General features: G+C 51.1%; 2 protein-coding genes and 1 non-coding gene across 3 annotated transcripts; 2 read left to right on the forward strand and 1 right to left on the reverse strand.

Moving 5' to 3' along the window:
• Window positions 1-1580: 1580 nt before the first annotated feature.
• Window positions 1581-3948, forward strand: B3GNT8 (UDP-GlcNAc:betaGal beta-1,3-N-acetylglucosaminyltransferase 8). The gene is made up of 2 exons (XM_036346905.1): window positions 1581-1720; window positions 2007-3948. Exon 2 carries the CDS (start codon window positions 2042-2044, stop codon window positions 3233-3235), a length of 1194 nt encoding a protein of 397 aa, XP_036202798.1. The 5' UTR covers window positions 1581-1720; window positions 2007-2041; the 3' UTR covers window positions 3236-3948.
• A 363-nt stretch (window positions 3949-4311) lies between these two features.
• Window positions 4312-24288, reverse strand: BCKDHA (branched chain keto acid dehydrogenase E1 subunit alpha). The gene is made up of 9 exons (XM_036346152.1): window positions 24150-24288; window positions 14409-14591; window positions 14218-14304; window positions 8767-8875; window positions 6464-6625; window positions 6172-6378; window positions 5857-5998; window positions 5554-5725; window positions 4312-4835 (listed from the first exon to the last, which is right to left on the reverse strand). Exons 1-9 carry the CDS (start codon window positions 24255-24257, stop codon window positions 4665-4667), a joined length of 1341 nt encoding a protein of 446 aa, XP_036202045.1. The 5' UTR covers window positions 24258-24288; the 3' UTR covers window positions 4312-4664.
• Window positions 9695-9798, forward strand: LOC118674913. The gene has a single exon (XR_004973757.1). It is a non-coding gene; the product is annotated as a U6 spliceosomal RNA (small nuclear RNA).
• Window positions 24289-24387: the final 99 nt, after the last annotated feature.

Genomic DNA, 24387 nt, shown 5'->3' on the forward strand with positions numbered 1-24387 from the left:
TGTTCCCATTGCTGTGCCTTCCCTCCTGATTGGACCCAGATTGATGCACAAAACAATAAAAATTGTACCCTCCGAGATTTCCAAAAACACTCCCAGAAGGGATAGTGTCTCCCCTGTGGAGAACCTCTGCAACCCCTGGGAGTAGATAGCTGAGCCGGGAGAGCTCAGGGGGCTTGGACCCCTCTCTCCAAGCCCCGGGGAAGGCTTAGACCCCCACCAGGGGTGCTGAGGCCCCTGACCCCTGCCCCTGATTGTCATTTCCCACTCTAGCTTTTATTCCATTAATATTCCCCACTTCCTCCACACTGTCTTCCTCCAGCTGGTCCCATGGGCTCTATTATTCAAACTCAAGGGGAGGAAATCAGCACTGGACAGATAATCCACTGCTGTGGCTAACAGACAGGGTCCCCAAGTGGAGTGAAGGGGGTCAGGCCAGGCTTAGTCCTAACCCAGGTTCCAGGAGGTCTGGGATGAGGAGGCCCCACCTTCTACCCTCCCCAGACAGCTGCTGCAGCCCCAACAGCAGAATCCTCGGGAGGGCATCCGGTGTAAACAGGCAGACAACCCCTCCTGTCCCTGGGGGCCGGATGTGAGTGTTCTCGTGTCCCTGTGCAGCTATGGGCAGGACTGGAGTGGGGCCGGGTAGGAATAGGTTCCCACCCTGCTAGTCAGGCAGCCCGGCTCCAAAGAGGATGAAGGTGCAGGGTTGGCTCAGCTTGAAGGCTTCCTGTGCCCCCCGCCCCCCCCTAATGCCCTCTAACTTGGTTCCACCTGCAGCTGCCCCTTCTCCTTCCATCTGGTTCTCTCCTGCTGCTCCTCCCCGGCTCCCTTCTCAGGCTCTCCCTGGGCCTGGCTGTTTATAGACTCCCTCCTCTGATTCCATTTGAGCCCCTCCACCTGCCTCTAAATCTTCCCCTTGACCCTCCCCCCTCAGAGGCTTCCTGGCCACCCCTTATCTCTGGCTGTCTCCATTTCTTTCATCCTCACACACCTCTCTCCACTCTTTCCTCTCCTCTCTCCTCTCTCCCTCCCTCTCCAGTGCTCCCCTCTTTGCATTCTTGAGTCTCTATCTCCTGTCTCTTCTCCCTGCCTCCTCATGAAGTCTCCCTCACCAGCTGTCTGTCCTCACCAGCCCCCTTCCCCATTCCACCCGGACTCTGGGCAGCAACGCCACCGCCATCTCTAGCAGGCTGACCCTTTCCCTCTCAGCACATTCTCTGCCACCTCCTCCTTCCACCAATCATTAGCCCCTCGCCTCCAGTTTTGCAACTTTGGGACTGTGCCTGTCTCTGGGCCATTCCAATACCACCCAGCCCAGGTTCAGGCCTAGCTCTCAGTCTCACCCTCCCTCCGATTCTCCCAGGCCCCTGGGTCTCCTGTCCCAGGCCTCACCAGGTGCCCCAATCTCTGCAGCAATTCCCTCTGCTTCACCAGAAAACCAGCCCCAACAAGCCAGAGCCCCATCTCTTAGGTCGGCCTCCTGCCCTCCCCCTCCCCTGCCTCCCTCAGCCCCGCCCCGGCCCCTCCCAGCCCTTGGGGCCCTCCCAGCTGCCGGCTCCCCTCCCGCCCCACCCCTCTGGTTGGGCTGGGCTGGGCTGGGCTGGGCTGAAGAACAATGACATACGAAGAAAGAAGACTCAGCCCCTGCACGACCTGGGCAAAAGGGAGGGAGCTGGAAGGGCCTGACCAGAGGCCCGGGGTGCCGGAGCTGGACCCAGAGGTAAAGAGGGCTCCCCAGTCTCTGGGGTGGGGGCAGATGGAGCGAGGGAGTTTGGGTTTCTCTGACGCTGGAAGGAGCTGACCCCAGGGATCCTGATTCCTGGAGAGGGGGATGAATGGGGGAATGGAACAAGCTGTGGGATTGAGCTGAGAGGGGAAAGAGTGGGTGTTGGAATGGGATTGGAGCAGTAATTCCAGGTTCAGGAATAGGGGCTGGTTTAGGGTCTGGGACTAAGGCCATTACTGGGTTGGTGGGAACTCCAAAGGCCTCTGTGGCTCCTTTGCAGCTCCCACGGCGGCCATCCCTTCCCCGGGCTGGGTCATGCGCTGCCCCAAGTGCCTTCTCTGCCTGTCAGCACTGCTCACGCTCCTGGGCCTCAAAGTGTACATCGAGTGGACATCCGAGTCTCGGCTGAGCAAGGTCTATCTGGGACCCCAGGGCACCCTGCCAGGCCCCTCGCCAGCCAGTCCTGAGCCCACCCTGCCAGCTAACCTCTCAGCCCGTCTGGGCCAAACTGGCCCACTGCCCTTGGCTTACTGGAACCAGCAGCAGTGGCGGCTGGGGGCCCTGCCCAGTGGGAACAGCACTGAGGAGGGAGACTGCCGGGCTTGGGGGGCTGCCGCGGCTGCTGAAATCCCCGATTTCACCTCCTACCCTGAGGACCTCCGCCGATTCTTGCTGTCAGCAGCCTGCCGGAGCTTCCCTCAGTGGCTGCCTGGAGGTGGCCGTGGCCAAGTGCCCAGCTGTGGGGAAACCAATATCCCCTACCTGCTGCTGGCTGTCAAGTCGGAACCAGGGCGATTTGCTGAACGACAGGCCGTGAGGGAGACCTGGGGTGGTCCCGCTCCTGGAATCCGCCTGCTCTTCCTGCTGGGGTCCCCAGTAGGTGAGGGGGGTCCTGACCTAGGCCCTCTGGTGGCCTGGGAGAGCCACCGCTACAGTGACCTGCTGCTCTGGGACTTCCTGGACGTTCCCTTCAATGAGACACTCAAGGACCTGCTGCTACTGTCCTGGCTGGGCCACCACTGCGCTGGTGTGAGCTTCGTCTTGCAAGCTCAGGACGATGCCTTTGTGCACACTCCTGCCCTGCTGGACTACCTGCGGGCCCTGCCACCCAGCTGGGCCCGAGGCCTCTACCTGGGTGAGGTCTTTTCCCAGGCCAAGCCCCTCCGGAAGCCTGGAGGACCTTTCTATGTGCCCATGTCCTTCTTTGAAGGTGACTACCCGGCCTATGCCAGCGGGGGTGGCTACATCATCGCTGGGCGCCTGGCACCCTGGCTGTTGCAGGCAGCAGCCCGTGTGGCACCGTTCCCCTTCAACGATGTCTACATTGGCCTGTGCTTCCGTGCTCTTGGCCTAGCGCCCAGGGCCCACATAGGCTTCCTCACAGCCTGGCCAGCAGACCGCAGGGCTGACCCCTGCGTTCTCCGTGACCTGCTGCTGGTGCGACCCATCAGACCCCAGGAGAGCCTTTGGCTCTGGAAACACCTGCAGGACCCTCAGCTCCACTGCTGAGCCTCAGTGGGGTTGGGCGGGGAGGGTCAACCTGGCCTGGGCCAGGGCCTCAGTGCCTGCCTCTTGCCTGCCCCTTGCTCAGCCTCTCTGTGAGGAGGTCCTAGAATCACGACTGCTTGAGCCCCTCCTGGGCTGGCCCAGGCTATGGGACCGAGCAGCAGGAGGCAGAGGACTGTTTCTGTCTACTTTTTGTTTTTGAAAAATATGAACAACCCACTCTGAGGCTTAGAGTTGTCTTTGTGCCTATGGGGCCCTGGGAACTTTATAAGAGCAGAGCTCAGCCACCCATACCCTGCACACCCTGACCTTTAGACTAGACACCCTCCCCACCCCTACTGGACAGGGCCAGCTCCAACAGCCTCCTGGTCACCTTGCTGGACACCAGGTTTGCCTCACTCCATGGGAGAGCAGGAGTCCAACTCTGGAACATCCCAACCACCCTGTCTGCTGAAGCTGGCCCCCCACCTTGTGAAAGTTTCCAGGGAAGTAGATACCTCAACAGCCTTGGCCTTATCCATCTAACTCAGTGGTTCCCCACGTAGGGCACGTGCCCCACAGGGGGGCAATTTGATTTTTAAGGGGGCAATTTGAGAATGAGTTATTAACAGTAAATGTTTTGCATCTTTATGGTTCTAGGAGCCTCATATACAGTATGTAAGTACATATTGTGACATATTTATGCATTCCAGTTCTCTTGTTTTGAAACTTTGCTATTTTTTCATATCACTTCATATTATTTTTTTAACAATTTCTTAGTGATTTCTTCTTCCTCAGTACTTCAACTGTCCTTTCATTCTTTTATTTTTCTCTTTTATGGATGCCATGTTCTTTGGGAGCTTGTTTAGACCAAGTTAATAGCCTTTTTAGGCTTCCTCCACGTGAATAGGAGCTCACTTTTTGAATAATAAGAATTATATGTCACAGGGGGCGGGGGGGCGCATCAGGATTTCAGAGACGCTTAGGTGGGGCACGGACAAAAAAAGGTTGAGAACCACTGATCTAACCGAAGGGGCAGGGTCCCAAACCAGTCATGCAGGACTCCCACCTCCAAAACTCCAGGAAACAGAGACCAAAGGTGTCAGAGAACCAAATGTAGACAGTTTATTCACTGCCTGCTGATCACCCCTCACTTTGAGTAAGTGCTTGCCCCTAGCCCAGAGGGGCTTCCAGTCCTGGAGGCATCCTACCTAGCTCCTGAGAGAAGGCACTGCAACCACAAAGTGGGGGCTGAGAAGGCCCCCCAACAATGTAATAGCCTAGAGGAGCTGGGATGGTGAGCAGAAGCCCCCCCTTACTATCTCAGTCCTGCCCTGGCTCCTTGGAGGGTGCTGGCTGGGGAAGAGGGTGGTATCCTGCCAGCTGCCTCCACCCCTCAGCCTGGGACTGCCTCTCAGGGTACCTGAGATGGGTGGGGTGGGGCGAGCAGGCCTCACTTCTCAAAGTGGTCCAGGGGATAGTGCTCGCCATAGGTCTGGAGGTGACGGGCCAAGGACTCCTGCTGCTTGCGGAGCTGGGCAGGCATCTCCTCATACACATCCGAGAAGAGCAGACTGGGATTGGGCTTCAGCTTCCGCTCGGCCTGCTCGAAGGCCTCCATCACCTGGAGGACACGGGATGGTGGGCAGGTAACTGGCCTCCCATCCAGGGCCCTGCCTCCTACCTGTAGGACTCCAGTGAGGCATTAACCCCCCTGAGCCTTTGTGTTCCCATTGGGACAACGAAGACAATCATTATCACAGTGGTGATAGCTATCATCCCCATCAATGCCCCCAACCCCAGCATTTCCATCCTTCCAGGACTAGGTACTGACCTAAGCCTATAGAATGGTTTCAGACTCAACAGCCCTAAGAAGCAGGCTGGTTAGAGATAAGGAAACCAAGGCTCAGAAAAGAGACTTGCCCGTGACAATGTAGTTAGGGACAGAGCTGGACACACTGCTGCCTGACGCCAGGGCCGGCCCTTACCTCTGGCTCCTGATGACCAGGGCCAGGGAGGACATGGGCTGGCCGTGGGTGGGACACTTACACCACATGCAGATTAAGTCATCCCATCCCCAACCTTCTGAAGCGCGTACCCAGGATCCCTCTTCAGAGATGAGAGAGCAGAGGGCAGACATTGTGCCAAGAACATGGCTGAGGTGCATGTGTCCAGGCAGCCTGGCTCCATAGGCCACATTTACAGGTGTCCCTGGGGTGATCCCCGAGTCTCCCAGTTCAATGTCCCCCAAATCCCAGCCTCCAACCTTCCAGGGTTCTCCATAATGCACCAGCTCCAGACACCACCTGGGACTTCAGTTTCCAACAGAGGGAGCCCCTCACCTTCTTGCGGGACTGCTTCCTCCAGGCCTTCTCCTGCTCGTCGTCCCACCAGCCACGGCTCTGCATGTAGTGCCTCAGCCGGGAGATGGGGTGGTCCTGCTTGTCCCAGTAATTGACCTCATCCACCGAGCGGTATGCCGAGCTGTCATCACTGGTGCTGTGGTGCCCAATCCTGCTCAAGGCAAGGAAGGGGATACAACTTGGGGTGATAGGGTCAGGCTTTGGAGACCCCAGTGATCAATGTGGGGAAGATGGTAAAGATGGTGGCTGTCAAGGCTGATGGGAATGGGGGGAGGCAGGCACCTATAGGTCATGGCTTCAATGAGGAAGGGCTGGTTCTCTGCCACGGCCCGCCGCCGGGCCTCCTTGGTGGCATTATACACGGCGAACACGTCATTGCCATCCACACGGATTGACAAGATGCCGTACCCGGGGCCTCGAGCCGCTGTGGGAACAGAGAGAGGCAGCTCAAACCCCATGGCTCTGATGAGGACAGTGAGCAGGGAAGGAAAGGGGAGGAGAGCCAACAGAGCAGCGCTCCATTCACTGTCTCCTGCGACCTCCCTGTGTCGCAGGAAGAGGACAGGAGGGGAGAGAGGAGATGACACAGGTCCATACCGATGCCATCGCCGCGGTACTGCTCAGAGGTGGGTGTGGAAATGGCATAGCCATTGTTCCGGCAGAAGAAGATGATGGGGCACTCAAGGGTGGCGGCGAAGTTGAAGCCGGCATGGGCATCCCCCTCACTGGCTGCCCCCTCACCGAAGTAACAGATAACAATCCTGTTGGCATTGGCCCGCTTGGCTGCGTAGGCTGCTCCCACCGCTGCAGGCAGTGAGAGGGTGGTAAGCAGGAGCAGGGCACCATGAATACTCATCGCCCTCACACGCACACGCACACGCATTCTCACCCTGAGGAATCTGTGTGGCCAGTGGAGAGGAGATGGTGACGAAGTGACGTTCCTTGCAGCCATAGTGGACGGGCATCTGGCGGCCCTTACCCAGGTCGTTCACGTTGCCATAGCACTGGTTCATGAACTGTTCCAGGGGGAAGTCCCGATACATCAGCACGCCTGCATGGGGAGGAGGCAGCAGTTAGTGGGGGAGGGGGGCCTAAGGGGGTAGACAAACCCTGTGGGGGTCCCAGGGCAAGGCCCTTCCTGCCCAAACTTCCAAATTTCCTGTTTGTACAGTTAAGGGAGCTGAACAAGAGCAAGGGAGGCATACTGTCATGCTTAGGAGACCAGCAGGTGCAGGAACCAGGTGGGCAGGCCAGAAAACACCAGGCCTGACCCTGGCTGGTTTGACGCAGTGGTTAGAGGGTCTGCCCTCAGACTCAAGGGTCAAGGGTTCGGTTCCCAATCAAGGGCATGTACCTCGGTTGCAGGTTCCATCCCGGCAACCAGTCAATGTGCCTCTCTTACATCAATGTCTCTCTTCTCCCACCCCCCCTCTTTCACTCTCTCTTAAAAAAATAATAATAATAAAATCAATGGAAAAAATATCCGCCGGTAAAGATTTTAATGCAAAAAAAAATTTTTGAAGGAAGCCACTGTTCAGACCAACTGATTGCTACCCAGGGAGGCTATATCATTCAGTTTTTCAAAAGACAAAGACATCCAGCTTGCTTTGTTTTGTTTTTTTTTTTAAATGAGAACATACCTAATTTCTTTAAACAAATCTCTGGTGGATGCCTACCTACCATCAAAGAGAGCCGACCACAAGGCTCTGACAGGGAACTGTGATGCCCACCTCGCCTGGCTGATGAGGGGTTCCCTGAGGCAGCACAATCCAGGCATGTTGTTCTGAGTACCCTTGTTCTCCCCACTCCACAGCGGGGAGACTGAGAGTCAAGGATGGGCAGAGTCCACCTCACCTTGCCTCAGCAGCTGCCCAGAAGCAGGGCCTTGTGTTGACTGTGGTGCCAGGGCCCAAACAGTCCTGTGTGGAGTGCCCAGCTGCCACCACGAGTCCAGGACCCTCACCTGGCCCTGCCTGGAGACCCCAACAGCAAAAACGGGCAGGAAGCACTCTGCAAACCCGGCTTGCAGTCGTTTCTGGGGAAATCTTCCTTGCTAACAATGCTGAACCACGGCCTATCACAGGGTGTCTGTCCTCTTACAGCATGTGGGGTTGGGGGTCAGGTGCAGCGGAGAGGGGAGTAGACAGTCCAAGAGTAGACCAGAACACCCTACTGGTCAATGGAGGCTCTGCACAGCCAGCCTGGCCAAGTCCTGCCTCCCTCCTGAAAAGCTATCCCAGGCTGAGAGGACCCAGCCAGTCACAATATCACTCCACACTGAGTGCTTACCCCAGGCCAAGCCCTGAACTAACGGCTTTGCGTCATCTCTCCCACAAACGCCCTCAACAACCATATTGAAAGAAAGCGTTCGCCATCTCCCATTATACATGAGAAAACCAAGGAGCAGTTGAGCAACTTGCCCTCGGTCATGAAGTACTTATGAGGAAGGCTCAGATTTGTCTCCCTGGAAGCCCCAGAGGGGAGGCTCTCTGGCAAGGCCCCCACACCAACAACCAGTCTGGAACCACCCGTTGGGCTCCCCAGGCTAACTCTTCACCCGCATCACTCTTTTATGCACATTGATTTTCTTCAGTCCTAGCCTTTGATGCTTCCTTCCCTGCACTTGTTCACTTAGAAGTCAGCCAGCTCCCTGGCTGGGACCTGCCAGGCCTTCCCATCTGCTTCTGTCCCTGAAGGCTGCGGCACATGGAGGGAGGCCAGCAGAGCTCACATGGTGTGGACAAGGGCCCACACCTGCAGCTAGGCCTGCCCTTACTGCATGTTCCCAGCAACCCCCAGTGCAGGGGTTACAATACCATCATCATCTTGATTTTGGAGATGAGAAAACTGACACTCAGAGAAGGGAAATGACCTGCCCCAAATCTGACAACTGGTAGCCATGGACCAACTAGGAGCACAGCTTTTAACCACAACAGTGCCGGGCTTACACAGAGGGGAAGCCCACCCCCTCCAAACTCCCATACCTGGCTTGGCTCTCTCTTGCTTGAAAAGCTCTTCCTCCAGCTCCTTGGACCTCCCTGACGTCTTGTCGCTCCGCAAAGAGCACACGGAGTAACTAATGTGGGCTGCGCCTTCACGCCAGGAGGGACTGGGCCTGACCTGCCTTGATGGGGACCACAGACCCAGGCCTCTGGCATGTGTTCCACAGGGCAGGGCCATGGGCAGACGTACCTGCCTCCCGGTACTGGCCAAACACCAGGTCAGTGCTGTCCAGGGCTGCTGCACTCCCCACGTGCGTCCCCTCCTCACCATAGTTGGTCATGTAGAAGGAGATCCGGCCCTGGGGGTAGAAGGGGGTCCAGAGGCCCAGGCTCAGTTATGCTGGGGAACCACAGAGAGCCATCCAAATCCTGACTATCTGATGACTCGGTTGATCAACTTCCTAAAGGCCATTCTGGGCCAGGCCACAGTTTCACCCTTCATGGAGGAACTGCAAGACTGGTTAGAGCCAGAGTGAGGGAGCTGTGTGATGGAAGCTGTAAGGACATACCCACCCCACCAGGGAGGGGCACCAGGGAGCAATGCCTAAGCTGAGTGAAGGCAGAGAGAACAATAAAGGCCAGGAGACTGGAAGGGCTGGGACATGAAGTGGGAAAAGTGGGGAAGGATGTGGCAGGAGATAGAAGCAGAACCCAGGCAGTGCAGAGAATGACACATCTGGACTTCACCCGGAGAATGGTGGTAACCTGCTCATGGTTCTCTTTGGGGAGTGATGTTTTAGAAAGGTCTCTCAGGCTACTATGTGGGAAATGGATGGAGGAAACAGGACTGAGTGCAACAAGCTATGCAGAAGGGCCAGTGGCCTGGCCTGTTAGTGCTGAAAAGCAGGGAGAGGAATGGATGGTTGACAATCTTAAAAAGCAGTCTCGCCCTAGCCGACTTGGCTCAGTGGATAGAGCATTGGCCTGCAGACTGAGGGGTCCCAGGTTCGATTCCAGCCAGGGGCACATGCCTGGGTTGCGGGTTCGATCCCCAGTAGGGGGCATGCAGAAGGTAGCCAATCAATGATCCTCTCTCATCACTGATGTTTCTATCTCTCTCCTTTTCTCCCTTCCTCTCTGAATTCAATAAAGAAATTTTTTTTAAAAAAGCAGTCTCCATGCTCAATTTGACAGCAAATATACTAAAACTGAAATGATACCAAGATTAGCATGGCCCCTATGCAAAGGTAACATGCAAATTCGTGAAGCATTCCATATTTTTTATTTACAATAATCATGACATGGAAGCAACCCAAGTACCTATCAATAGACAAGTGCACAAAGAAGATGTGGTACATATGTACAATGGAATGTTACGTGGCCATAAAAAAAAAATGAAATCTTACCATTTCCAAGAACGGAGACCTAGAGAGTATTATGTTAAGTGAAATAAGTCAGTCAGAGAAATAGAAATACCATATGATTTCAATTATATGTGGAATCTAAAGAACAAAATAAACAAAACACAAACAGCCCGGGCCAGGTAGTTCAATTGGTTAGAGCATCGTCCCAGTACGCCAAAGTTGTGGGTTTGATTGCTGGTCAGGGCACATACAGAAGCAACCAATGAATGCATAAATAAGTGGAACAACAAATCAATATGGATCTCTTAAAACTCAAACGATAAAGTTTTTTTTAAAAAAAGAAGTACAGCCCTGACTGGTTTGAAGGGTCCCGAGTTCGATTCCAGTCAAGGGCATGTACCTTGGTTGCAGGCACATCCCCAGTAGGGGGTGTGCAGGAGGCAGCTGATCGATATTTTTCTCTCATCGATGTTTCTAACTCTCTCTCCCTCTCCCTTCCTCTCTGTAAAAAATCTATAAAATATATATTAATTTAAAAAAAGCAGTACAAATCGTAGTTACAAAATAGTCATGGGAATGTCAAGTACAGCATAGGGAATAGAGTCAATAATACTCTAATAACTATGTATGGTGCCAGGTGGGTACTTGAATTATTGGGGGGATCACTTTGTAAATTATATAATTGTCTAACTAGTATGCTGTACACCTGAAACTAGTATAAAATAATAATGAATAAAAATAAATTTAAGCCGAAACCGGTTTGGCTCAGTGGATAGAGCATTGGACTGCGGACTGAAAGGTCCCAGGTTCGATTCTGGTCAAGGGCATGTACCTGGGTTGCGGGCACATCCCCAGTGGGGAGTGTGCAGGAGGCAGCTGATCGATGTTTCTCTCTCATCGATGTTTCTAACTCTCTATCTCTCTCCCTTTCTCTCTGTAAAAAATCAACAAAATATATTTTAAAAAAATAAAATAAAATAAATTTAAAAAATAATACTGAATGTCAATTATAATTGAAAAATAAAAATTTTTTAAAATTACATTAGCTCACCCAGCTGGTGCGGCTCAGTAGTTGAGTGTTAACCCATGAACCAAGAGGTCCCAGGTTTGATTCTGGGTCAGGACACATGCCCTGGTTGCCAACTCAATCCCCAGTAGGGGGTATACGGGAGGCAACCAATCAATGTGTCTCATATCGATGTCTCTCTCTCTCTCTCTTCTCTCTCTCTCTCTCTCTTTTCTCCTTTCCCTCACTCCCTCACTTCTACTCTTTCTAAAAGTCAATGGAAAAATATCCTCGGGTTGGGATTAACCAAAATAATAATAAATTTAATTTTTTAAAAAAGCCTCCTATGGCAGACCCCCCTGGCTGGCTATACTGGTGCCCAACCCCAGAGCCTGGAAAAGCCAAATGATAGGTTCCCAGCCTCCCTCGCAGCCAGAGGTGGCCACAGGACACAGGTCTAGCCAGATATTTAAGTGAAAGTCTGCTTTTGCTTTCTTTTTCTTCCTGCCTGGCACACAGCCCTGAAGCCTGGACCAGAGGCAGCCATCTTGGAATATGACGCAACAAACATCGATGAAAGGCAACTCATCCAGCGGAGTGGATTTCTAACTAAATGCCTAGAGACAGAGAAAGTGATAGCAAGGAGGAGGAAGGAGTGAGAGATTAAATGCAGGCCTCCAGTTTGGGCAAATGGGTGGATGGTGGGGCACCCTTCACTGAGAACTGGCCTAAGGGTGGGAGGGAAGCAGGTCTGGGAGGAAGGCGCAGAGGCCAAGTCAGGACAGGCTGAATTTGGTGTGGGAATCAGGGCAAGAAGCCAAGTAGATCTGGGGCTAAGAGGAGAGGTCTGATTAGAGATCTGGGAAGCCCCTGGCATAAAGATAGACATGAGCTCCCTAGAACGACATGTAAAGTGAAAGAGAGAGAGCCCGTGCTGGCACCTGCAGGATGCCCTCTGCATAGTCCTCATGTGTTCTGCAGGCCTGGCTTTCTGTCATGGTGGGTGAACCAGGTGAATAATGCTTTCTTCTAGGTGGGGAGCCAATTAAAAGTTAATTGACCTCCCAGAGCCAAGTGAGTGGGTGGATGCCAGGTGCTGAGTGCCTGGCAGGGCTGTGAGATTGGTGAGGGGAGGGTCCCCTGAGGAAACAGGACCTGGGTTACTGGCAAAGGTCACTGGTTGCCACCCTGTATCCTACCCCTCTTCCTCTTTGTTAACAGAGATCTTACTCACCACAGGCAGCGACTGCACAGACTAAAACACTATATTTCTCATTCTCCCTTGTAGCTAGAAGTGACCAATGAGATGTGAGATATTATTAGGACTACCTGGAACGTCCTATATAGGTGGCTATGGGAGATACCTGGAAAGTGGCATGTCTGACCTTCCACCTTCCTTCCACCTGCCTGGAAAGAAATGTGATGGAGAGAACCCCAGCAGCCATTAGATTCATGAGGGGTCCTCAAGGCTAGAAGTCAACACTGGGTATCCAAAGACACTGTGGGGCCACCATACCAGCCCAGACCACCTGTTTCCAGATGTCTTTTATGCAAGAGGAAAAAAAACTATTAATCTGTTGACGCTACTGCTTTTATTTTTGTTAGGATTTTTTTTGAGGGGGGTCGAGGACTGTTACTTGCAGGTGAGTGTAATCCTAGCTAAGAGGATAAGCCTTGATGGATGAGTTGAGCTCATTGAGGTCTCCCTTGTCAGCCAATGGGCAAGGGGCCTTACATGATGGTTCTCATAGAATTCCTTCCCCAACCCTACAGGGCGGGTTCTCTTATTATCCCCATTTTTTAAATATATTAAAGAAACTGAGACAAAGACAAGAAACATCATCTGCCCAAAGCCATAGCTGGGATTGGACCCACAGACCATCTGTTTGTGCAGCCAATGCAGGGGCAGGAAGGAACCCAGGCATGTGTGAGGGTGGGAAGATGGCCTGGCCTGGCACTGAGGCTATGGAGAGGCCACGGCCACAGTGGAACAGGAGACAGAATGGACAGGAAGGACCAGACGTAATCCTGTGGACATGGGAGCCACAGGAAGTTTCTGGGCAGGGTGGAGACACTACCCTAACTCGGAGAGCCAGGGTATTTGGTGTGGGAATCAGGGCAAGAAGCCAAGGAGATCTGGGGCTAAGAGGAGAGTACTCCTGAGAGCAAGAATCTGGGAGTAGACTGCCTATCTGATTTGCTCAGTCCTGTCTTTTAGGCCAGTGAGCCTCATACTTTAGAACACAGCAGAGTCACCTAAGGCTTGATGGAAATGCAAATTTCTATCATGGGTGGTGACATCTGAGGACCTGCCTGCTCAATATTCTTCCCCCTTTTCTAACAGGAACCCCAGCACTCATGCTCTCAGTCTACTCCTCTATTCCCTTGGTTCTTGGGGTGGCCCCAGCCTGGCCTATCACAGGAGCTGGTTCAGGGAGGTGTCTGTGACCAAAGCCTGGCCAATGAGCATCAGTCTCTAGGCCTTCTGCTGCTGAAACATTAGGGACTACTTTCTTCCCACCACTAAGGAGCAGGTTTAATTATCATGAGGCTGGTAAGATCATGACAAATAGCTAATATTGATCATGGGCTGACTAAATGCCAAGTTCACTGTTCCTAAGACCATTCATTACATATGCCACCATCAACCCTCATGGCAACCACATGCAGACCAGAAAACTGATGCACTGAGAGGTTAAGCAGCTTTCCCAGGGCAGCAAAACCAGAAAAGTAACAGATGAGCACTTCAATCACACCATGAACCCTTTCTCCACCACCTCTCCATGAGCCTGGAGCCAGAGACCACCACTGTTCGAGAATGAAGGAAGCCAAGGCAAAAGAGAGGAGAAAAGACACTCAGAGAAACAGGTCTGATGACATCTTTCAAGCCCCCAGACCCAGCTGTGCCCTCTGGACTTTAGTTACTTGAGTCAATATTTCCCTCTTTGACTGGATCTCTGCCCACTGAGGATCACAGCATGTTTGGCATGGGAACTCCGGGGAGTACCAAGGGTCACCATTTCTCAGGACTTTGTGTTCCCGAAAAGGGCCCTCACATCTCCTACCTTCCCTCTCCCTGCAAGGTTAAGTCCCCAATCTGGAGCACATTAGGTGTTTTCAGTGATCTGGTCCATCCTTCTGCCCCTGGGCATGGCCCTTCCCACATTCTCTCTCCAGAGCCCCAAAAGAACCCCAAGAACTCTAAGGACCGCAAGACAAAGGATCTCCATTCCACTCTCTCCTCCTTGGGAGCTGTCTTTTGGCCCACACACAAGTAGGAGGACCTCAGGTAATTCCAAGCTCCCCCCACCCCCAGTCTGTCCCCACCCACCTGCCGCTGGGACTCATAGAGGATGCGATCCATGGTGTTCAGCAGCGTCATGCTCTTATAGAACTTGAGCACCTTCTCCTGCGGCAGCTGCAGATAGAGGCACAGAGATATGTGGGGCCAGTGGGACCAAAGAGGACATGGGCAAAGGGCCTGGGCATGGGAAGCAGGGGGTGGGGGAGAAGGCCTCTTACATGGGGATCCTCACTGGGGTTGATGATCTGGCCCTGACGATCCATGACACGGTAGATGGGGATCCCAGAGATGACATTGGGTTGCATGAATTCCAGCTTGTCTATGAACTCTGCTGAGGCCCCTGGGAACTGGGGCTTGTCATCCAGGGATGAGAAGTGCTGTTCCTGCTGCCTCTGTGGATGCTGGGGAGGGAAACGGAGAACGCCTGAGTCAGGAGCAGCACCCAGGTTCCACTGGCTCAACTCCATGGGGACAGTCAGTATGGCCTCATGGATAAGTCACCGTGGCTCAGGTGGACTCTGGGGCCTGACACATAGGGTGTGAATTCCAGCTCCACCACTCTCCCATTGCAAAACCTTGGGCAAGTTACCAGAGTGTCTTTGTGTCTTAGTTCCTCATCCAATTGGGGTGAAAATAAATCCCACGGGGTTTTTGTAAAGATTAAATAACTCAATAAAATGACAGGCAGTTCAAGAACTGGCAGCTATTATTATTATCAGAGACCCAAACTCTTCACCCCGGCATTCAAGACCTCCCTAGTCTGGCCACAGAGGACTGCCTCCCTCTTTCAATCGCCCACGCTACCACAGGCACAGACATCTCTGCAGGGTGCCCTCAAGTCAGCCAGCTAAGTTCTTTACTGACATCTGTATCCACCAGGGAGGCCACCCAAAATAGAGCTAAATCTGTGAGTTTTTAAGAGTCAGCCTGCCTGAGTTCAAATTCCTTGTTGGGTGACCATAGAAAAGTGACTTCCCCTTTTCCAAGTCTGTCCTTTCTCATCTGTAAAATGGAGAACAAGAACACCTTATGGAATGTTATGAGGCTACCCCTAGCTGGTTTGGCTCCAAGCATTGGCCTGGGGACTGAAGGGTCCAGGGTTAGATTCTGGTCAAGGGCACATGCCCAGGCTGTGGGCTTGATCACCAGTAGAGGGTGTGCAGGAGGCAGCCAATCAAGGATTCTCATCATTGATGTTTCTATGTCTCTCTCCCTCTCTCTTCTTCTCTGAAGTCAATAAAAATATATTTTTTAAAAAAAGAAATGTTATGAGGCTAAAATGAGATCATGCATGTAAATGTTAGCAGAGCACTTATAAATCATACAGTAAATGCTCAAAAAAATGTTGATTATCATTTATACCACCATATCACTGCACTCATCTCTTTCCTATTTCTTCCCCCATAATTGGGCAAACTGCTCCACACACATCAGTGCCCTCTCCACACCAGGCCCAACTCCCCCCATAAGCCCAGCCTGACTCACTCAACAAATATTTGAGCACCTGCTTCATTCCAAGCCCTGTGCTGGGTTCTGGGGACCCAGCATGGAAGACAGATGCTGAACAAGTACCGATGAGGGTGAGTCACATTCTCCTAGAAGCCATGGGCCTCCACACAGCCTAGTGGAAAGAGGGGCAGGCTTCTCTGAGGAAGGGACATGAGAGCTGAGACCTGAAGGATATCTACGAGTCAGGGAAAGAGCATTCGATACCAGGGGAACAAAACATGCAAAAGGCAAAATGTGAGGAGTGGCGTGTCCCTGAGGAACCTGGAAGGAGCTCAGAGTGGCTGGAAGAGCTCTGTGGGGAGCATCACACCTGCTGGGATCAGAGGACACCTGGCTGGATAAGCCCGTGAGAAGTCTACATATGTCACAGGATATGAACCAATTCCATTTCTTAGCTCTTGAACTAACCTTGAACAGGTCTCAATATGGCAATAGCTCCCCTTGATTAAGCACTTGCTGGGTGCCAAGCTGAACTCTGCATGCACAATCTTAATACTGCCCTTGAGTAGATGAGAAAACTGTGGCTCAGGGAGATAAAATAACCTGCACTGGGCCACAGAGCTAAAACTAAATAAACAGGATTAGCTTCAAACCTGGGCAGGTCCAACATTCAGACCCCTAAACCCATGCTCCTAACCCAACTGCGGCAGCTGGCTTTGTTTCCACATGTCTACATCTGTACTTCCCGCTGGACGCCAGGTCCGGCTTAGCTCAGAATGGTGGCTTTACTTCCAACAGGAGCTAAAGAGGAATAACTGGATCTGCCAGGAGCTGGACCGCACACATTGGTGCTCAAGTGTGTTTCCCTTCCCTCTCTCCTTTAATTGCAGTGAAGAAGCCATCCAAGGTTCCAGAGGGGAGCATGAACATGTGTGCGTTTATCTGTGATTATAGTTGTGAGGAAATGAAGGAAACTCCACTCCCAACAGCAGGGCAGGTCCAGGCTCGACATCACGGCAGACTTACCCTCTGCGTGCGAGGGAAGCAACTAAACTGCAGAACAAACTCTGCAGACTGTGCTTCCCCCTGAGCACTCAATGGCCGGACCTTTCCATCCACCTAGAGCAGCGGTTCTCAACATGTGGGTCGCGAGCCCTTTGGGGGTCAAAAGACCCTTTCACAGGGGTCCCCTAAGACCATCGGAAAACACATATATAATTACATATTGTTTTTGTGATTAATCACTATGCTTTATGTTCAGTTTGTAACAATGAAAATACATCCTGCATCTCAGATATTTACATTACGATTCATAACAGTAGCAAAATTAGTTATGAAGTAGCAACGAAAATAATTTTATGGTTGGGGGTCACCACAACATGAGGAACTGTATTAAAGGGCCGCGGCATTAGGAAGGTTGAGAACCACTGACCTAGAGGATCCTTTTGTGTTGTGCCTGTCCACACACACATAACAAGCTCTGGGAAGGCAGGGATCATGTCCAGGTTGGTTACAGAAGCAGGCAATTACTGAACAAACAGATGGATGAACAAACATTCACTGGTACTGGAATCCCACTGGCCTGGGTTCCAATTTCTTAGCTCACTGTATGGCCCTCTGCTAGACACTGTATCTGTTTTAATTTCTCCCTCTGTAAGAGGTTGCAGGGGGCTGCTGTGAAAAGTTCCTAAGATAAGGTACACAAAGGGTTCAGTACAGGTATGGGACATACCATGTGCTCGAAAATTGGTAGAAGCGCAAAAACCAAGTCTAGGAGGGTAGGAAATGGGAAAAAGGGAAATGACAGGAGGAAGACAGACAAAGAGGAGTTGGGGAGAAGGGCTGGCTACACCTCAAACTGGGTTGAGACGCCAGATCATTCCAGAGTAGGTCTGAGGTCCACGGGAAACAGATGGAACGAGGGCTGCAATCTGGGGAGGGGCTCTAAGAAGGTAGTCCAGAGGCCAGCAGAGGTCAGGACCATAGCATCTCAGGGTGTGAGGACAGCACTAGAGACTGGAGAGCTACTGTCAGGGCACTGTGGCACACCCCGCACATTAGAGTTGAGCCTTGGCTATCCCCCTTCTCTACGGCCATCTCAGGGTTACTGTGCTAATTCAATGAGCTCCTCGAAATGCTCCATTATGGGAGGGAGTGGGTGGTAAATGCCTGCAGAGGAAGGATGGGACTCCACCCATTTCTTTTGTTTTTGGTGAGGGGGTGGGTTTGTCCTGGTGGCCAGGGAGTCACAATGGCAGAGGCTACACACATTTACACAAAGCCTTGAAGCCACATCCTCCCCCACCACACAGGAAACAGGGAAACCTGCTCTGGGTGGTCTGGTCTGCCCACCACATCAGTGCTGGGGTGGCCCCTCATAGAGTCACTCCCTACAGCATCAAGGTTATGAGCAAGGACTTGAACAAACTGCTGTCCCCTGGCTGTGTAACTAAAGCTCCCTGAGCCTCCGTTTCCTCGTATGTAAACAGCGGATGGATAGTATGAGTACTTAGTCCAGCACCTGGCACATAATGAACATGCAATACACCCAAGTAACCAAATAATGTATTTGACAATTGTTGTCACACAGGTAGATACGGAATACTTGTTCTAAGTCAGGCCTGAACGGAGGGCTGGAGATGAAGGGAAAGGATGGATGACAGATACTTACTGGTAACACAGCAAGTTACATTCAAGAAGGGTGAACTAAGAGGAGACAGGATAGCTTAATGGTTAACACGGGGCAGGGTAGGAAGAGACACTAAAGCTAAACTGCCTGTGTTTGAATCCTGACTTTGTCCCTTTCCAGCTATGTCACCTTGGGCAGGAGACAGTCTCCCTGGCCCTGTGTCCCCTTATGGGAAAAATAAGGATTACTACTTCGCAGGCACGGTGGTGAGATGAGTATAAAGCCCTGCCATAGCTCGGGGGGAACCTTTTACTACCAGCATCAGATGGAGCGTGATGAAAGCTTCCTAGAGAAATGGGGGGCGGGGTGTAAAGCTGAGGCCTGCTGGACAAGCAGGGGTGAGCCAGGTAAAGGCTGCGGAAAGAGCACTTCAGTCCCTGGGAACAACAAAGGCTCTGAGGCAGGAGAAGAGAGCCTAGCACCCTGCACGCTAGAGACCAGATTGGCTGCAACACATTAATAGCTAACTGTCACGGTGCTGGGCGCCACTCCATGCACTTTCTTTTTGCCCAGTGCTCACTAAACACGCACAGCAGCCAGGTGAGACAGGCACTACTATCACACCACAGTAAAGCAGAGGTGGTCCTGAGGCTCAGAGGGGTTAAGTGACTAGTCCAAGGCCACAGAGGTCATGAGTGGTGAAAGACCATATTCCTACAAAGACCTCTGGGTAAAAGGGGCTCATCCAAATGGGGGAAATGGCCAGCGGGGCTGAGGGAGGGAAGGAAAGGGCTGAGGCCGGCTCTGTCACCCAGCTTCCCACCAGCCGACCTGGGCAAAGGCTGGTGATACAAGTAAAGACTGGACTAAGCAGGATATTGCAAGACCTAAACGAAAGCCCTAATACAAGTAAAGACTGGACTAAGCAGGATGTTGTAAGACCTAAATGAAAGCCCTAATACTCTCCTCTTGGCAGCCTGGTACTATGAAAAGAAACTGGGCTTTGGAGTCCAGAGCTCCAAGTTCAGACTTCACCTTTCTGTGTCTCAACTTTCTCACCTGTAATGAGAGAAAACTACCAATAGGTACCTTACAGTGTGGCTATAATAAATATAATATGGGTGTGAGTGGGCACTGTAAATCATAAAATGCTTCATGATGTGAAAAAAGAGACTGGGTTCCTTAAGACACAGGCCAAGGAGATGGACACATACAGTTAGAGGCCAGTAACGTCCATCTCCATTCATCCCACAATACACATTGGACACCAACCACTTGGAGACACTGGAGCCCTTGGGAAGGAGAAATACTTCTAATTTGCACAGACCAAGATCTAGGTCAGTGACGGCGAACCTATGACACGCGTGTCAGAGGTGACACGCGAACTCATTTTTTTGGTTGATTTTTTTTTGTTAAATGGCATTTAAATATAGAAAATAAATATCAAAAATATAAGTCTTTGTTTTACTATGGTTGCAAATATCAAAAAATTTCTATATGTGACACGGCTCAAAAGGTTCGCCATCACTGATCTAGGTGCTTCCTAATTTCCAACAGGGCAGGGACTCTAGTTACCCACTTGCTAAGCTCAGAGAAGTGAAGCATCTTGGCCAAGGTCCCACTTGCTTCTTGGGATGGTGGCTGAGAAACTGACTCAGGACACTTTGACAATCAAGTTTTCCTCCTTTCTCTTCTCCCTGAGCACTAACACATCTGCCAGCAACTGGAAGGGGAGGAAGGGAGACAGAACCAGGCAAACGCCTCCGAGGTAAAAGGAAGGGCAAGCAGGCAGGGAGAAGGCAGCCCCACTCTTCCTCCCAATCCAGCCTGTTCCAACAACCCAACCAGTCCACTGCAACACAGCCTCCCAACCTTCTCCCAAGGCACTATCGCCTGGCTCCACTGTGATCAGCTAAAACTGCACCATCCAATATAGCAGCCAGCAGCCACCTGTGGCTATTTAAATTTCAATTCATTAAAATTAAATACAGATGCTAATTATCTTAAAATGGGGTTAAGTACTGATAAACCCATCATAAATTGAAAACATCATAAATTGAAATGTATTTAAAACACCTGATCTACTCCCCTGGCTAGTGTGACTCGGTTGGGTGTCATCCTATGCACCAAAAAGTTGCCGGATCAATTGCAGGTCAGGGCACATGCCTGGGCTGCGGGCTCCATCCCCTGGTATGGGGCATGCAGGAAGCAGCCAACTGATGTTTTGCTCTCACATCGATATTTCTCTCTCTCCCTCTCCCTTCCTCTCAATAAACTATTTTAAAAAGTAGAAATAGAAAAAATAGATATTTAATAAAATAAAATAAAAACCTAACCTACTGAACATCACAGCCTACCTTAAATGTTCTCAGAACACTTACATTAACCTATAGCTGGGCATTATCTTGAGTTTCATCTCAAGAGGTAACTGCCATCCAAAGGACCTAAATAGACAGTTCTTCAAAGTGGACATACAGATGGCCAAGAGGCATATGAAACATGCTCAAAGTCACTAATCATCAGAGAGATGCAAATTAAAATGACAATGAGTTATCACTTCACACCTGCAGAATGGATACCATCAACAAATGACAAGTGCTGGTGAGGATGTGGAGAAAAGGGAACCCTAGTGCACTGCTGGTGGGAATGCAGACTGGTGTAGCCATTATGAAAACAGTATGGAGTTTCCTCAAAAATTCAATATGGAACTGCCATTTGACCCAGTGATTCCACTTCTAGGAATATATCCTGAGAAACCCAAAACACCAATCAGAGAGAATGTATGTACCCCTATGATCAGAGCAGCACAATTTACAATAGCTAAGATCTGGAAACAGCCCAAGTGCCCATCAGTAGATGAGTGGATAAAAAAGCTGTGGTAGCCCTAGCCGGTTTGGCTCAGTGGATGGAGCATCAGCCTGCGGACTGAAGGGTCCCGGGTTCGATTCCGGTCGGGGGCATGTACCTTGATTGTGGGCACATCCCCAGTAGGAGGTGTGCAGGAGGCAGCTGATCAATGTTTCTCTCTCATCGATGTTTCTAACTCTCTACCCCTTTCCCTTCCTCTCTGTAAAAAATCAATAAAATATATTAAAAAATAATAATTTTTTAAAAAGCTGTGGTACATTTATACCATGGAATACTATGCAGCAGTAAAAAAGAATAATCTCTTACCCTTTGAGATGGCATGGAGGAACCTGGAGAGTATTATGCTAAGCAAAATAAGCCAGTCAGAGAAAGACAAATATCATATGATCTCACTCTTATGTGAAATCTAATGAATAAAAAAACCCTGATGAACAAAATAGATCCAGAGACATAGAAGCATAGAACAGGCTGTGGAACCCCAGAGATAAGGGGTGGGGGGGAGATCATCCAAAGAATGCATATATGCATAACCCATAGACACAGACCATAGGATGGTGAAGGCCTAGGGTGGGTTAGAAGGGGTTAATGGGAGGGAAAAGGGCACATATGTAATACTCTCAACAATAAAGATTTAATTTTTTAAATATATTTTATTGATTTTTTAAAGAGAGAAGAAGGGAGAGGGAAAGAGAGAAACATCAATGAGAGGGAAACATCATTGATCAGCTGCCTCCTGCACGCCCTGCACAGGGGATCAAGCCCACAACCTGGGCATGTGACCTGACTGGGAATTGAACCAGTGGCCTCTTGGTTCCTGGCTTGATGCTCAACTGCTAAGCATACCAGCTGGGCAAGATTTAATTTTTTTTTAAAAAAAGAGTTTTTCTTCACCAGAAGCAGGAGACATAGATGGGCCTTTTGTAGACATCATGGGATGTGAAAACACAAAACACAATATCCAAAATATGTTGGCCACAGTACACTGCGGTTGTCTGCCCTCGTGATCCTGTGGCTGACTGAGAGCTATAGCCGCTGCCTCTGCCCAGCACAACCACATATTGCTAGTCCAGGAAAATATCAAAATTCAAAGTAAGGTTTACAACGAATGTGTTTCATCTTCCCCCATTGTAAAATCGGAAAATTGTAAATCAAACCATCATAAGTTAGGAACCATCTGTAAAATGAACATTTCAGTTCCTCAGTGGCACACCCATGTTGCGAGTGCTCAGGTGGCTACTGTACTGGATAGCCCAGACACAGAACACTTCCATCTTCACAAGAGGTTCTGCAGGACAGCCCTGGCCTAAAACCTTCTTTGACTAAATGCTTCCACTCCTTCCCTCCATTCAAAAAAAAAAAAGAAGTATTTTTTAATTTTAGAAAGAACAAGTAAGAGAAATAAAAGTGGGGAAGAAAAACCAAGGCTCCAAAAATATATACATTTTTAAATATACATACATAAAAAGTAGGACTTTGTGAGACCTTCTCTTCCTTCCCTCCACCCATCCCCAAAATATGAAAGAGGGGAGTCAACCGGGAAGGGCCGCAGGGAGACTGAACCAGAAGGAAGCTGATTTAATCAAACGAATGACCTTTCCCAGCTCTGCCCCAGTCCTGCCCACATCCCGCCCCCTGGCCCAGCCAATGGGCTCCTGGGACTGACAGCAGCGGCTACAGAGGATCTGATTGCTAAAAAAAAAAAAAAAGCCACAAAGACCAACCTAAAGGCAGGAGACTGCCCCACCCCCATCAAGCAACGCTTACCTTCCTAACACCCCGCCCCGCCTTGCCAGCCCATCCTCTGCACCCTCCTCCCGTTTCTCCCGCATAGGGTTTCTTCCAAGAGTGTCTAGCTTCCCTTCCTTCTGGATTGGAGGGTCGGAGGGCCAACCCCACAGGATCCTGACAGATCTCCCTCCAGGGCCCCATCAATCCAGGCCCTCCAAAAACCACCTTTCTCCTCCCTCCCTTCCCTACAGCCTCACTTTCAAAAGCGGCCTGCATTCCTACTGCCCACATCGTATACCAGTTCTTGGCATTCTACATATTTAATTTTCACAACCACCCCGTGAGGTGCCACTGTTAGCATTTTAGAGGGGGGGGGGGGGTGAGGGGTAGGCCCAGGGAGCACCAAGCCCTGGCCCAAGATACACGGCTGGAAAGTGGCAGATGAGGGATAGGACCCAACGTGACCGAGCTTCATAACCTTCTAACCAGCGGTTCTCAACCAGTGGGTCGCGACCCCTTTGGCGACCCTTTCACAGGGGTCGCCTAAGACCATCCTACATATCAGATATTTACATTACGATTCATAACAGTAGCAACATCACAGTGAAGAAGTAGCAACGAAAATAATTTAATGGTTGGGTCACAACATGAGGAGCTGTATTTAAAGGGTCAGAAGGTTGAGAACCTCTTCCTGTGGGATTTTAGTTCATAGCTCAGTGCAGCCCACGGGGACTTCCAATAAGACCTGTTTCTAAGAAATGTGGGCCAAGGGCCCCTGAGGACCCCTTTCCCCCTCCTCTCTAATTCAACGAGTATTCACGGGTCATCTCCTCCAGTCTGACCACAACAGACAAGGTCCTTGTCCTGGCATTTGATGAGGGGGACACGGGACCAAACTACTTTCTATGCAACTCATTTTAAAATCAGAATTGCGGCAAAAGAGCAAATAAGTACAGGGCCCTATTTTTTAAAAAGTCCGTGACTGGAGACCTGATCTCCCTTTTCTCCTCTTGAAGGGGAGGGTCCTTACGGAGAAGTCCTTCCTCCTCATAAGGCAGTTTCACTCCCCAAACTCTGAGGCAAAGGTCTCGCTCCAAGCGGCCCTCCAAGTGGCCACCCGCTTCCCTGGGGATGGGTGGCAACGACAGAGGAACCCCCTCACTCTTTCCAAGTTGTCCCTCCTGTGACAGCCCTTCCTTCACTCCCTGCAGGACCCGCATTCTGAAGACGGCACTGACATTCCTATTCCCCCTGGGGAAAACGCCCTGGTGCCTCAAGTACTCACAGATACAGCCAGCCCCCGAGTGCCCAGCCGCCGCAGGAGCTGAAGGCTAGCCCGGCCCAAGCCTCTACTTGGTCCCCAGACCCGCGCCGCACCGGCCGCCAACGCCATCTTGACTAAACAACCCAGTGGTGACCCGCCCCTCTCCTCCGCGATACTGGGGGCTGCCCCTTCATGAGCCTGACTCAAATGCCAGCACCACCCTGCAAATATAGCACCTGTTACTAGTCCTGATGTTTCT

This window comes from Myotis myotis, unplaced genomic scaffold (genome assembly GCF_014108235.1).
Source record: "Myotis myotis isolate mMyoMyo1 unplaced genomic scaffold, mMyoMyo1.p scaffold_m19_p_19, whole genome shotgun sequence".
NCBI classification, from domain to species: Eukaryota; Metazoa; Chordata; class Mammalia; order Chiroptera; family Vespertilionidae; genus Myotis; species Myotis myotis.